This window comes from Miniopterus schreibersii (assembly GCF_964146895.1).
Source record: "Miniopterus schreibersii genome assembly, chromosome: X".
NCBI classification, from domain to species: Eukaryota; Metazoa; Chordata; class Mammalia; order Chiroptera; family Miniopteridae; genus Miniopterus; species Miniopterus schreibersii.
In genome coordinates, this window is record NC_138104.1 from 82,880,808 (window position 1) to 82,895,559 (window position 14,752).

Below are 14,752 nucleotides of genomic sequence, written 5' to 3' on the forward strand. Positions count from 1 at the left end.
TTTAGGTTTGTTTTTCCCTCTAGGGGATTAAAGGGTGGATTATATAAGAGTCTGGACTAAAATTAGAGTCAATGACTATTGAGGTCTTGTCTGTGGCTTCAAGAAAGGCCACTTTGCTTCCATTTGATTTATATTTTTACCAAAAGGAATTGAAAAAGCAGTATGATATTGTGATATACTCACCAGTTTCAACATCCATGGACTACCACGGCAGGTAGCGAAGCATCCAAACAGGCCAAAAACAACGATGGTGGTGCCAGTTCCAATGAGGACATAGGGGGCATTTGTGGAGTTCTCAGCAATGAGGGAGATATAGGTGCCCAGAGTGAGTTTGCCCCAGACTCCAACGGCCAGCAGGATCACCCCAGTGATCTGAAAATGGGAAGGGGGGAGAAGGGAGTGTGAAACTGCTGCTGAGAGAGGTGATGATCAACACAAAACAATGTGGCCTGAACCTGACAACTCCAGTTTCCATGAGCAAATTGGCAATTGCTCTAGGATTCCCTAAAGTCATGGGAAAATGTTGCAGGCCATTAACTAATGCCATCATAGAACAAAGACACTTTGATTTTGTACAATTAGATCTGTCTCTCACATAATCCCATATGCAGTTACTATATTAATCTGAAGTGAAGCCAACAACAAAGAACTTTTCAAGCTGCTTAAAAAGTATATCCTAATACAGTTCTCAGAGATATTCCAGGCCTGGTCTGAGAGCCGCTGCCTGATGCTGAGCTGGGTATAACCCCAGTAATAATGTCAGCCACCCTCTTCAATGATTTGTATGTACATAGTATGTTTTAAGGACATTTCACATGTTTTAAGCAACAAGGTGAATTTCTTTCACTATTTTCACAAAAATCTCTACAAAAGCAAAACATTCAAAATATTTTTGAATCCCTGTTGATTCATCACCTTATTTATAATACTTTATTCAATATAAAACAAGAGAAGAATCCAAGTAACTCCTGGAATTAGCTTTAATGTGATTTGTCAAACCCTACTGATCTAGGCCAAAAGAAATCCTCATAACAGCATTTCTAAACTCTAGAACCTTGGGTCAATTGGGCCCTTACTTCAAAAGATAGACTTGGGGCTGTATGCTATGCCTTACTCTCCACCCCCTGAACTTTTAGCTACCAAAGCCAATAGTTAACTGTGTCTCTATCCTTCTAGCTGGCCTCTCCTTCAGTTTACCAGTAGCTTAGAAACTTATTCAAACTAACAGCCCTCTGCTACCACTTCTGACACCTTAAGAGGCCCAAAGAAGCCTGGTTGTCCAAGGGAACTCCTTCCCAGTTTGGTCTCACCCTATCGTCTAATGTCCCATACCAAATGCCCCAGTTCTCTGTCCAGTCTGCCCATTCAAATGAGGAAGCCAGAGGAGAAACTGGAGAAAACCAGTATGATACAAATCAATACCCACCTCACCAACATTTCCTGTCAATCAACACAGTGTTCACTGTTCTATAATGTCTGTAATTGAACACCACCAGATACATGCTATGTGAGGAACCAAACAGCTGGGCCAGTGAAGATGCCAAAGCCTCTCTCCTTCACATTCTGAAAACTCCTTATGCAACTTGGAGCATCACACTCCACCATCAGATATTTCCTCTGTGCAGGTAAAAGAATGAACCCTGAACTTTTCCCCATATCAGGTGAGAGTGGGTTCCACGAATGTGGGGGGAAGGGTTCAGTAGAAACAAGAGTTTGGTGATATTCCCTTATCCCTACCCCCCAAAGCCTTTCTACTTTATGGAAATATCACCATGAAAGAATTAAAAGCTTTAAATCAGAAAAAGATTGAGGAACTAATGCAAATTTTATAAGGTAAAGGTGAATGGCTGTGATATAATCTTGAGGAGAAAATATCTGACACTAATATTTGGGAGCTGGTGGCCCAGCGGAGGTCTACTGCCTTTGAAAAGTTCCAATGGAAAAGACGTGAATTAAGAATATCAAGATCGCAAATATTGCTAAGAGTTCCAAGTCCTCTGCTGACACCTGGTGGTTGCTAAAGAAAGTGCCTTCCTTGAATAGTCTCTTTGGCCATATTCCTCCAAATGGAAACATAAAAGGTTTTTCATCTACCAGAATCAAAATTGAAGATTCATCTCTCCACTCATTAGGGGTAAGAACACATGGAACATTAGGTAGACATGACAGTGCCTAAGCTATCTTTTATTACTCAGTGTTTAGCACAGTGCCAGGCACAGAGTAAATGCTTAATAATCATTGAGAAACAAATATATTTCATTTCTCTGAGTTTTAGAACCTCTAATTTATAAAACTGAGTTTGTCTAATGCCAAATACTTACAAAACTTCTCCATCAGGTAAATGCTGTGAGGCAAGTTAAAATGGAGCCAAAAAGGAACTTTCTCCCCTACTTCCCACTCTAGCATTATGTGCCTAAAGCTGTAAATGTCACAATGTAAATGTGTTAAACAAAACCAAAAACTCAATCAAACTGGTCATGGTTTATATAGACTGACTATAAGTCTCATCTAGAGACTTGCAATTTCATGAGACTGTTCCCAAAGATTCAGTAACACTTCAGACATACACTGAGCAGTTGCAGTCTGTACATTACCATTGCCAGTCATTATTGGTATGTGATTGTTTTGTTTGTTTGTTTGTTTGTTTGTTTTATGGATGTTAACTAAATTTACTGAGATAATAATTTCACAATATGTACATATATAAAAACATTATGTTGTGCACATTAATCTTATACAATGCTATATGTCAATCATATCTCAATAAAACTGGAAAAATATTTTTAATTTATAAAATAATGTTACTTGATTTTGAAATGTTCACTTTTGGAAGTAGATTGACTTTTTAGAAATTTATCTTTATTGTTGAAATAAAAACATTTCTGATGGACTAGTTGTGTTTGGAAGCCCAATCTCCACATATACAAGGCCTCTGCACACACCAAACCCACCTCTTCAGCCACATCTCCCCCCTGACTCTGTACATTCTATGTAAGCCCCAGGAAAACTGGACTGTTCTCTGTGTACTTCCTGTACTTTATTGCTTCTCAACCTTTGCTCTTGATGATCCTATTACCTAGATTTCTTACCCTTCCTATCACTACCTGTCTGCATCCTAAACTCTTTCAGTACACTGTACCCACTTATCCCAGCCTCCTTAAACAGAACTTATCCTGTAGTATGCTGCTGTTCATTGTGCCATGCCCTATCCTCCTCCCATGCACATCCAGTACAGTGATTCCCTTAAGGGCAGAAGCTGTGTGTCTTGCACATAGTCACTGTCCAGTATGTTAAATTATTGAATAAGCAACCAATTGTAGATAGGAGAAGGGGAAAAGTTTTATGTTATCTATCCATCTACTATACCCTCTGAACCTCTCTGAAAACCTATCAGAAATGGTAAGAATGCCAGTCTGTGCGGCATTGTAATCTTGGGAAATAACAATGTTAGAGACAAAGAAGAAAGAGTTAAATAGTCAAGGGAGAAAAATGTAGTGCACCCCTAGGTGAGCAAAACCATATTTGGTGGTGGTAGTGGTGGTTGACTTAGGGTGAGTATTTGAAATAATTGCCAGGCTGTGTGAGAGAAAAAAAACTACAGGCAAAGAGCTAAAGATCCATTAAACACAATAGACTAGTGCTTTCTCACATCTTTACTACTATAATAATGCTTCTTACTAAGGATAAGAAGCATACAAAGACAAGCCAAGGACAAAAGTCATTGTTATCTGTATGATTTTTCCTTGGTTCCTGTCAACACACACATACTCACCCATACACACACCTTCGCAAGCACCCACAGGGTGAAAAGCAAGGGACACGTTCTTTTGACATCTCTCTTCTGCTTTTGGGTGCAAGGAGTAGGTTCAGAGCTTGCCAAATCAAGTTTGCGTCTCAGCTCCTCAGAGACCTCATATTTCTAAATTAATCATGAAAGTTTTGCTTTTTTTCTCAGAAGAATCAATTAGCAAGCAGCCAATAGTGCGGTTGAGAAGGGAATAGATTAGATTCCATGAATAAACAACATGAGTGGCCTGGTGAAGGCACCACCACCACCTTACATGTTCCCACATCAACCACAAGCCAGGAAGGCAGGCCCAGGATCCACCAGCAGTTGTCAGGCTGAGACTCTCAGTCTCTTTTTATTCCCAGCATCTTATGGCAGCTCGATATTATCTATGTGCTACAGTACAACTCAAAATATATGGGTAGCCGAGTACCCCAGCTACCTCTGATTTAAGTTTGATGATGAGGCTGAAGAACTACAATGCCAGCATCAGAAAGGGAAAGTAGGTCAGAACTAAAAAAGCTTTGCCAATATACCAAGGGGTATCTGAAATGCTCTGGAAGAGACTTATGGAGGTTTATTTTCATCCTGAATAGGATGTTGGAGAAACAGGCAGCAACGATAAATGATTCCCCTTGTTTCTGCCAGGTCAGCACAGCTAACGCTAGAAAGTCTCCCTACTGTCCTTGCAGTGTCCTGATCCTCAATGAGAAGCCAGGGATACTGTGCTTTCATGTTTCTTGCATTCCCAAAGGCATTTTACTTGAGCCCACTCCCATTTGTTCTCACAGACCACAAACCTTCTGATTAAACTGCAGCAGCTCCTCTCATGACCCTGAAAGGCTGTGCCATGTTTGGGTCTGCCAGAGTGAAGTTCATATATTATTTTTCTTTAATTGCATTATACACAAACTATAAATTGTGTCATCAGAATAACATCTATACGTTCATTTAGAAGATAGGGTTCATGAACTATGTATTATACAATTATAGAAAAATACAATAGAAAATTGAATTATAAAAGCACAAGCTACTTGGAAAACCCTTCTCCCCCCAAAGGAGCCATATGGGAGAAAAAGTACAGGACCTAAAACCAGCCAAAAGAAACACACAGAAGAAACTGTAGGCAGAAATCTCAGCCTAACAGCTTTTTAGGGGAAAGCCACAATTCAATCATCCCAGAAGTTTACTCTCAGTGACTACACACAGAGGTATTATAAAGTGTTCTTCCCCTACTCCAGAGCATTCTATAACTCAGGAAAAATGCATGACAAAGAAACTCCATACATATTATTAATAATTAAAATACAGGGTACTTGAAAATAGCTCTTAAGTAGAAAAGTAGCTAACAAACTATGCTTTTGGTTTATTCTTACTTGAGCATGTATGCTGAGGAGACAGCAGGGAAGGTTGTCTTTACACAGTGTTCTGACCTGATTTTGTAGAGGTAGATAAAGCAACCAGAAAGACAGAGAAACCAGCTGCTTTTATAATCTTGTGGTCTTCTCTTTAAATTTAAAAAAGTAACAGTGTGAATCTGTCACATTTACAACTTAAGATTTTATTAAGAATTATTTGTGTAAATACTTAATGTTTTAAAATGGACTAAGAACCAGAATTTATTGGAGCTTTTCAGCAGGCTTGAGAACTCAGCCAAGATGAGTGGCAAAAGGGGACCTAGTATATTTAAAAGGTATGAATGGACGAGCTCTTGGCTGGGGGTGAGAATATTAGGGTTTCAGTTGTAGTTTTGTCACATACTAGCTGTGTGATCTTGGGCTGATCAGCTAACCTTTCTGGGCCTCAGTTCCCTGTTCAGTAGGATCAGGAGGTGAGCAAACCTGATTTTCAGTGTTTCCCCCATCTCTAACATTCAACAACAAATATGAATCTCAAAGTTGACATGTTTATTTACTCTGAAATATATTTATAGATGTGCCATTGGGAAAATAAATACAAGAAAGTGTATAAGGTTCCTCCTGTGACTGACAAACCATCAGCCGTGGGAGTAGAAAGTCAGCTCATTTCTGTACTTGAAGCCCACTGTTCTGCCAGCTTTCCAAGGTGACAAGTGGTTGCGGGGACATGCACAGGCAGTCGGCCATTGTAGTTTTACAAAGACATCCAAAAATTCATAAGCTGACTGACATGATAACATGCTTTCCTTTTCAATAAGGATGACACTGCTATCTTAAGAGCAACAAGACATATGCTTTGAGCTGTTTCTTTCTAGGCAAGTATGTTAGCCAATTCAATCATTTTCTCTCTCACTTTTATGTCTACGTGTATGTGTGTGGAAGAGAACACACAATACATGGTGGGTAGACCAGTGGTATCATTAAAAATGGATAGGGAAGTTGAGAAGAGTGAGATAATTAAGAGGATTTTAAATACTGATTTGTTAAAACTGAATTTGAGAACCAATAGGAAACCCATCTGGTCCAGACCCTGTTTTTTGTTGGTTTTGAGGTGACCAAAGGCCAAGGCAACACAGATAACATGTTATGATGTCAGTTGTAGATGTGGGGCTGGAGTTCAGAATTTAGGAGTTCATTAGAACTGCAGGTGACTGTTGAGGCCAGAAGTGACAGCTCAAGGAACAGTGTGTCTCAGGAAACAGAAGCAGAGGATGGTTGAAAAGACAAGGGTTAAGCCCTGAGGAAGATGGGCACTAGAACATGAGAGGACAACACTGGAAGACAGGAAATAGTGAGGAGATGCAGAACAGAGTGGACACATCTACAAAGGTAGCTGCTAATAGGAAAAGTAGGAGACATGGAAGAGAGACTTTTCTTTTGCTTCTAAAGACTTATTGGGAGGTTGGGGGGACACCAGCACAGTTCATTGACCCCAGGTATGTCAATGAGAAGACATGGTACTCTTTATTTATATACCTAGTATAGCCCACCAAGATTATATTTTATATTTAAATATTTGTATTTAAATATTTCATCCTATAACCAATTCATAGAATTCAAGTTCTAAGAGCTAGGTCATTTGTCACAACCTTTAGCTTCCATTTGGATTTTATCAATGACCATATAGCCAGGGTCTGAAGCACATATTGTCTAACAGATCATAGATGCTTTTGAAAATATGTATATTGCTTTGAATGGCACTATGAAAAGTTAGAAATTCCAGCTCTGGCTGTGGGCCTACCCCAGCATCTTCTTCACCTGTGTAGTGAAGAAGCTAATCATATCATAGGAAATGACTCCAAGAATGCTTTAAGTCCAGTAAACAATGCTTCCTTCTCCCAGATGTCTTCAAAATACAACTGCCAGCTTGCACCAGTCATATTGCATATCTGTGCCTTCGTTCTTCATCTGTGAAATGACAGGACTGGCCCCAGTCTCATCTACAGGAGTCCTTCCAGTACTTAAGTTTTATCTGTCTCCTTGAATTGACTAAACGGTCCTCAGAAGGGCCAAGGTCAAGCCCAACTGTTAGCTAGGATGCAGACCACACTAGTCAGCAGCATTTACCAAGGGCCTGTGCTGGCTGGACTTTGTAGTCAGTCTGGGGGAGTCTAGCTGGCGAGTGGCTCAAGTAGTTGACTGGCTGGAGACTGAATAATCTCTAATGGTCTAGAGGCCCAGGAAGTGGTAGAAATCAATCAATATGGTAATAGTACTTCCTGAATTCAAAACTGGGTCTGAACATGATAGAGACATTTGAAACAGGCCTATCACAGAAAATCAGGGGTACACAGCTGCTAAAATAATAATAAAGGGTACTTTATTAAAATAGCCTTTTACTACTTAAATAATTAAACTCCTTCCAATGAGGCCCAAGCAGTTCCACCTTATACTTAATGCCATTATTCAACAAAGGGTCACAGGATATTTCCAAACATGTTATTAAGAACTCTGTATATCTCACAAGGAAATGAGAAAGAGTGAACATCCCTGAATTGGTTTCTCATTTTCCATATATTACCCTACAAGATTCGGAATTTTCGGTCTCCTCCCTCTTAAAAAAACAAAGCCACAAAAAAGACCCCGTAAGCAAAAAAGAATTTCACTCTACACTTATTAGCACATTAAGAAATGTTCCATTATGCCAGGGAGAAATTTTAAGGCAGCTTATTCTGAGCTTCTTGGCATTACTTTTTGAATATATGATGAGTTCTCCTTGAAAACATTCGAAACAGGACTTAGGCCTTTTAATTACACTATTAAGGTGTGTCTTACTCCAACTTCTAGTTTCGAAGCGCACGTAAAAAGAAAAAGTGAGCAAAACAGAGGTTAAGGCTGTCTGGATACAGCTCACATCTCTGGTTTCAGTGATGACCCAGATATAAAAATAGATGGCATATAGATGAATACCTATTAGTAATTGGGGCCAGCAAAGCCACTTATGAGGAGATTTAGGTACTTAGAAATCAGGACCATCTGTAGTGGCTAAAGTGACAGAAGCTTAATGTTTGGAGGATTCCCTCTATGCCACATCTCCTTCATGGAACCCCCATTTGATCTCACTTGTATACAAAATCTTTTGACCCAGTTAACACACACAAAGGCAGGTGAGCGCCAGGAGAATGAACAGCGCTAGCGTCATTAGCAAGTGGCTGACCAAGTGCAGGAAGAGCTGTGGGGAGAAATCATTCCCTTTACTTTCATTCTTCAGTGACCTAGGACTGAATCATCTGTGAAAAGATGGACAAAATTCCAAACTAATAAGGAAATGTATTTTAAAAGTAGTTCATGTCAGTGTAAGCTTATAAACAAGCTACAATTATTAATGTGTTGACAGAAAGTTTCTGCTGACCACACATGTATCATGTTCTGTATTGTTAATTTTGTGTACATCAAGATTTAAAGAGTCTTGTGGGAGGAAATAAGTGATTTAATTAACTTCCCTCTCAACATTCAAATATCCTCCCTGCACACATATGTGATACTGCCACCAATAAGACATACAGGGAAAATTCAGATTTCTAACGGTGATAGGGTACTGTGAGGGAAAACTAACTTTAGGTAATGTGTGAACTTGGCAAAGGAATATCAGCCATTTCAGAAAAGCACAAAGAGGACACTTTGCCATCTCTACCTCTACCACTTGGGCCAACCCACCATGTCTCCCTGTCTCCCCCGGTGTCCCATGTTCTGTTCTTAACATAGCAGTCAAGGTGATCCTGTTCAAACCTAAGTCCCATAATATTAATCCTTTGCTCAAAACCCTTCCACACATTTCATCTCTAAGTGAAAGCCAGTGTTCTCAGCTGGCCTGCAAGGCCCTTCTTGACATGTTAGTTCCTCTAATGTGACCTCCACTAGCTGCCCCACTTGCTTACTGGACTCCAGAGTTGTCACAGGCCTTATTGCTGCCCCCTAAACACTCCTGGCCTGGTTCCTACATCAGGGACTTTTATACGTGCCCTTCCCTCTGCCTGGACTTCTGAGATCTCTCATTTCTTCGAGTCCCTGCTCCTCAGTGAGCCCTTCCCTGATGACCTTATTTAAAACTTAGAACTCTGCCCTTCTAGCATCCTTTATTCCCTCCTTTCCCTGCTTTCTTTTTTTTTCACTGCCCTTATTACCTCTTATCACCTTCAAACACTAATTTACTGGCTTAATCTGTTTCCCAAAATGAATGTAAGTTCTGTGAGGGCAGGGAATTTTGCCTTTTTTATTACTGTATCCCTAAAGCCAAGACAATGTCTGCTCATAGTAAGTGCTCAGTAAATACTTGTTAAATGATTAAATGCAAAATGACAGGCAGGTGAGAAAGTGTGGGAGCTTCAGAGGCCATGAAATCTATTGTCATGAGCACTACACTAAGGAAGCCAAATGGTGGACTTGACTTTACAAGGTCAAGACAGGCACTTGCGCTCAGATAAAAACCTTTTCTTTAGTCAATTTGTTTCTAATCCAGCACATTGCTTCACAAATGTCTGCTTTTGACCAACAAGGGGGACGAAATAAGAAAACATGGGAATGGTTCAGTCTAATCCATCACCACTAATGGAAATGTAATTCAAAGCTCTAAAATTTGAAAACTCCATGAGGTCTGTAATTGATGGTTAGGAGAATGAGCAGTGCTTATACCAGCAAAATTTCTCTTTTAAAAAATGTACAATAGTTGGAGAGAGGGTAGGTCCTTACTATGTACTGGGCACTATGATAAGTGCTCTAATGTTTTATCTAGCTCAATCCTTGTAATAACCCTATAAAACTTGACTGAGGTCTTTACCACTAAGTGACTCAATAGGTACTCAAGGCCCTGGCTCTCAACCACTGCTTTCCCTTAATGTCCACTTAAGTAGTCTGACTGGACTTTCCAACCCTCTACCGCTAACAGTTCTATGAGAAAACCTTGGAAGCCAGTGTCATGCATCCTGGCACTGATGCCAGATTGGTTCTCAACCCTAAGAATTTGGCTGCTACAATTAAAAAATAAAATCTGCAGGCATAGTCACCAATTTATTTATATAAAAATGTATTCCATTATGTCTACCCTTTCAAGAAGGAAGATCTATAGAAATGAAAACATGTTCTGCTTCAGGCTTGATACTTTAAAAACCAGGAGGGGAAATACATATCCTGATGTATATGTTGTGATGAACCAGAAATGGTAACTATCACAAACAGCAGACACAAATCTGCACAAGCACCAATCTGAAGAATCAATAAACCTTGACATACAAACAGACAACTGTAGCAGATTCTGGGGCAAGGTTAAGAAACTAAAATAGTACTCTGGGTTTGGCCCTGAGAAGAAAAACAAGAGGCTATGGCTGAAATATATATGAGAAGAACCCATTTTGATGCTGTGGAATCATTTGACTTACAAAGCAGCTCTGGCCCAAAGTGATGGGCTGAGCTGCCACCTAAGGCAGTGGCATCTTATCTGCCTCCCCCATAGCTTGCAAGGGGGATGTGCTCAGTCCTTCATAAACTAAGGGCACAGTGCGAAAACACAGTTAACTGTGTGTGCCTGGGATAAATTGTCTTTATTGAGCAGCACTGTGCTCCCTACATGCTTCATCACATTTATTTTTAATCTCTGTTTTGCAGATGAAAAACAGGCTTTGAAAACTGAGGCTTTGAAAGGTTTGACAACTTGCTCAAAGTCAGAAAGCTAAAAAGTGGTATAGCCCAAGGTGAAATTCATCTCTGTCTGACTAGAAGGCAGTTTCCCAAACCACCATGATTCTCTGCCTCCTGAGGCAGTGTGAACAAAACAGGGCAGCTCCTCGGGCTGAGGTCCTCCTTGCCCAGTATTACCCAGGCTGTGGCCCTCTCCTCCAGGTAGGTGAGTAATACAAAGGGAAGCCTAGTTTTCTTTACACTGCCTAAGTGATTCTTAAGATGAAGAAGGTAAAGGGGTCAAGTGTACGGTGATGGAAGGAGACTAGAATTCAGGTGGTGTGCACACAATGGAGTATATAGATGTCATATTATAAAGTTGTACACCTGAGATTTATATAATATTATTAGCCAACGTTGCCTAAATTAATTTTAAAGGAGTGAGTTATGAGGAAACCAGCATTCTGAAACAATTTCCACACATTTTTTTTAGGAAGTTTCTAATTGTCAACATACAGGAAACACAGAAAAAGGCAGAGGGGAGGAGACATGGACTCTACAGACTGACCCTGTGTACACTGATATTCTCCATTCTCCTTCCTGGGGCATGCCTCCCATGTCTGCTAGTGGGCATGCTCCAATCATGAATGGGGCCGTGGTCCACAAGATTTTTTTATATATTACTTGCTTGGAACACACAATGCACTGTCTTTTGGAAACAGCATTAGACATGGTGCCTGTGTTCTAGGCCTGGCTTTGAAAGTCTATATTTAAGCCAGTATTTGGAAAATTAACAGAAGGAAAGATTTTTGTCTCAATACAAGGAAGAAATTTCTAGTGATAGGCATTGCCCCAAATGGAATGTGTTGCCTTGCAAATGTGACAACTGAGGGTAATCAGTTTTCTGGCTATTTCCACACAGTCTCCAGAGGCAACCATGGATAGGAAGCAAGCAGGAAAAGGCAGAATTGCCTGAAAAGTTGTCTGATCCTATTGTTCAGGAAGCCTAGTGATTTTCCTGGCAAATTATCTCCCCAGATTTTCATATATGAATGAATAGGAGGTTTGCAACACAGGAAACAAGGAAACCATTTTCTAAGACCCCAAGTTACATTTCTTTTGATCTCCAAAAGGAAGTGATAGGCCACATAATTTTGTTACATGAAGAACAATTGAAATGCCTGGTCAATGAAATGAGGTTGTAACTAAAATGAGCTGTGTTCTTTAAAAGGGGATATGGCACTTGAAGAAACATTTGCCCTATTATAATAATAGCTCTATTTTCCCTAGGCAACTATACCATTTCTCAGCTAGAGTAGAAGTCCTGGATGACTTTAAGAATCAGTGAAACTGGTTAGAGATAAATGTACAAAGGCATAGAGGCAACCTTCAGACTTTTCACATATAGACAAAGATTCTGTCCAAAACTCGACATACATTGGAAATAAAAAGAGAAGCTGTTTAATAAGGTGATATTAGTAATGGTATATTGCACCAGAAATCTATTCCCAATAAAACAACCACATAACTCCTTAGAAGAGCTATGTAATTAGCTCTTGGTTATGGTCATGGGGGCAAATACAACTCTACTGTGTACCCCTGAGGTGTCATAGCTGCCACTGCTGAGCTCACTCCTGCATGGTGCATGCTGGTTCTAACTGCTCAGGCCTCCTGCTCCATTGCTCCCCAGCCAGGTCCTACCTGCGCTCCAAAGCCCAACTAAAATGCTCTTTCTGCCAAGAGGTCTTTCCTGACACTGAAAGACAGTAGTCATTTAATCCTCTTCTGAATGTGCTATCTCTTATAAATGGTCTTTTAACTTGTGTTCTACACCTCTGTGAACACCTTAGCACAGCCCCAGTAAACAAGTCTCTGGAAACAGATGAGTCCCACTTGGGACTGTGTTAACTATATATATCCTGTGGCATCTAGCATTTGCTTTTGATAACTAAACATGATCAGACAGAGCACTCTGATAATAAATAGGTCTCATCTTAAGACACGGTAATGGGCACCCCGCTGGATGGTCCCTGATGTTGCCCAGAGGGCATAGGATGGGAAGGTGGGTTGGGGAACCTGACCAGTAACAAGGACTGGGAAGACGCCAACAATCAAGTGTGGCACTAGTGTTAAAGTCTATTGCATTGCTTCCATGTTGTGCTTTGAAACCAATGTTACTACTGTGATCTTAGGCAAATTAAAAGTTTAGAAAATTACAACCTGGTAATTAGTGAACCCTAAAGACCACTAATATAAACCCCTTCCTTCCCTGAAAGTCACCATTAGCAACTTAGTTTGGAAAGTTAGGCTCGTCAACATAAAGCAGAAATCCTTCCCCACTGATAGTGTTTGCTGAAAGTGATTGGTCCACTGACTATTCTTTAAAGGAGCATGTAAGGGGCCAGAACAGCTGAACCCTCCCTGTACTCCACACAAGCTAATGACCAAGGACACTCTTTTCTGGCCATGGGGGAAGTCACTAGATCTTACCATATGTTTGCACTCAAATCCAAGACCCTTACAATGTCCTGGCACACACAGTGAGTAACTCTCACCATGGAACTGCATTGACTTGCAGGCACCATATTCTGACTTCTGAATTCAATGGGCATTATTTTGCTAAACTCTTCTTTCAACTCATTTTGTCTTCTGTTGTTCAATCAGAAAGTATTGTAACCGTGGACCATGTGGCTATATGGAAAAGCCATACATGTCACCTTGAGCAAAAGGGAGGTCTCCTGAGGGCCATGTATGCATCATGTGGAAAGAGGGGCAGACAAGCAGCTGAAAACTCCCAGGACAGGAGCCTGGGAATCTACCCTTTCTTCCCTCTATAGCAAGGTCTCTGCAATATGCTTCTCTTGCATATTTGCCACATTCTTCTCTATCTATACAGACTGGCTCTCTCTACATAGTGACAGAAGCCTCTTATTAGAGTACCTCCCAACTGAAACATCCAATAGAAAGTGACAAGCAGCCTTGCACACTGATTTCAAATTTGTGGAAAGAATCTGAGGGAGTCATCTCAAGTCAGGTGACCTCTCTGATGCAATCAGCTGTGATGAGGGTAGGACCATTTACCTATGCCCCATCTTATCAGCAAGAACTAGGAGAGCAGATGCTCAGAAAAATCTGTGAGCAGGACCACCCACTGATTACCTGCCACTGAGATGCTTGGTCATCCCTTTCCCTCTTGAATAAAGGAGAGGGTCTCTGAAGCAGTCTACCTGTTTGGCCTCATTTTAATCTGTGCAATACCAGAAAATTGTGGTAGAAGACCAAGCCACTGCCTTTTGAGATAGCCCCATCATCAGCACAGCCCTTTACCCAGAAGAGGCCCTGGGGAAACCCCACTCTGGTAGCCAGAACCAGATTACACAAGCGGAAGCCCTGGCTGCCTAAGAGGGGTGACTTGGGGAGGCCAGATCCTTCCCTCAGCCCCTCCACAAACATTGCTCAGGTCCTTGACCACATATGAGGCTCAATGCCAGGTGACCTCTAATAAATAAAAACACTATCCTAAAGTAGCTTGCCTGTTGCAGAACTCGCTCTATCCTGAAGACCAAAATAGCTCTCTCATAAATGATCCAATGGGGTGGGTGGGATCCTTTGGACACCCTCATGCCTACACTGATCCATTCACCACATCTGGCTAACAGACACAGCTGACAGTGGCTTTTATTACTGTAGCAGGAACTCTACCAATGGGAGAATGAGGGCTCAGCTGTTGGAAGAAAAATGGTTAAATAGAGACAATACAGTATAGACAGAGGTGTCACCTTGTGTCACAATCTGTTAATGTATTAATTTGGAGACTAGAAAGAGCCTTAGGCACAAACAATAGACATAAACATCTTTTAAAATACTAGAGGATATTAATTTTTCTAAATAAAAATATACTAAATAAAAGAGCAAGCAAGTTTGGGATTGCACC

At 40.7% G+C, this 14,752-nt stretch overlaps 1 protein-coding gene across 1 annotated transcript in view; it reads right to left on the bottom strand.

Moving 5' to 3' along the window:
• Positions 1 to 14,752, bottom strand: part of TSPAN7 (tetraspanin 7) — a 122,791-nt gene that overhangs the window by 21,462 nt on the left and 86,577 nt on the right. Inside the window, exon 2 of the mRNA XM_081126025.1 lies at positions 184 to 372. Within this exon, the coding sequence (XP_080982151.1) occupies positions 184 to 372 (189 nt within the window). The remainder of the gene's footprint in view (positions 1 to 183; positions 373 to 14,752) is intronic.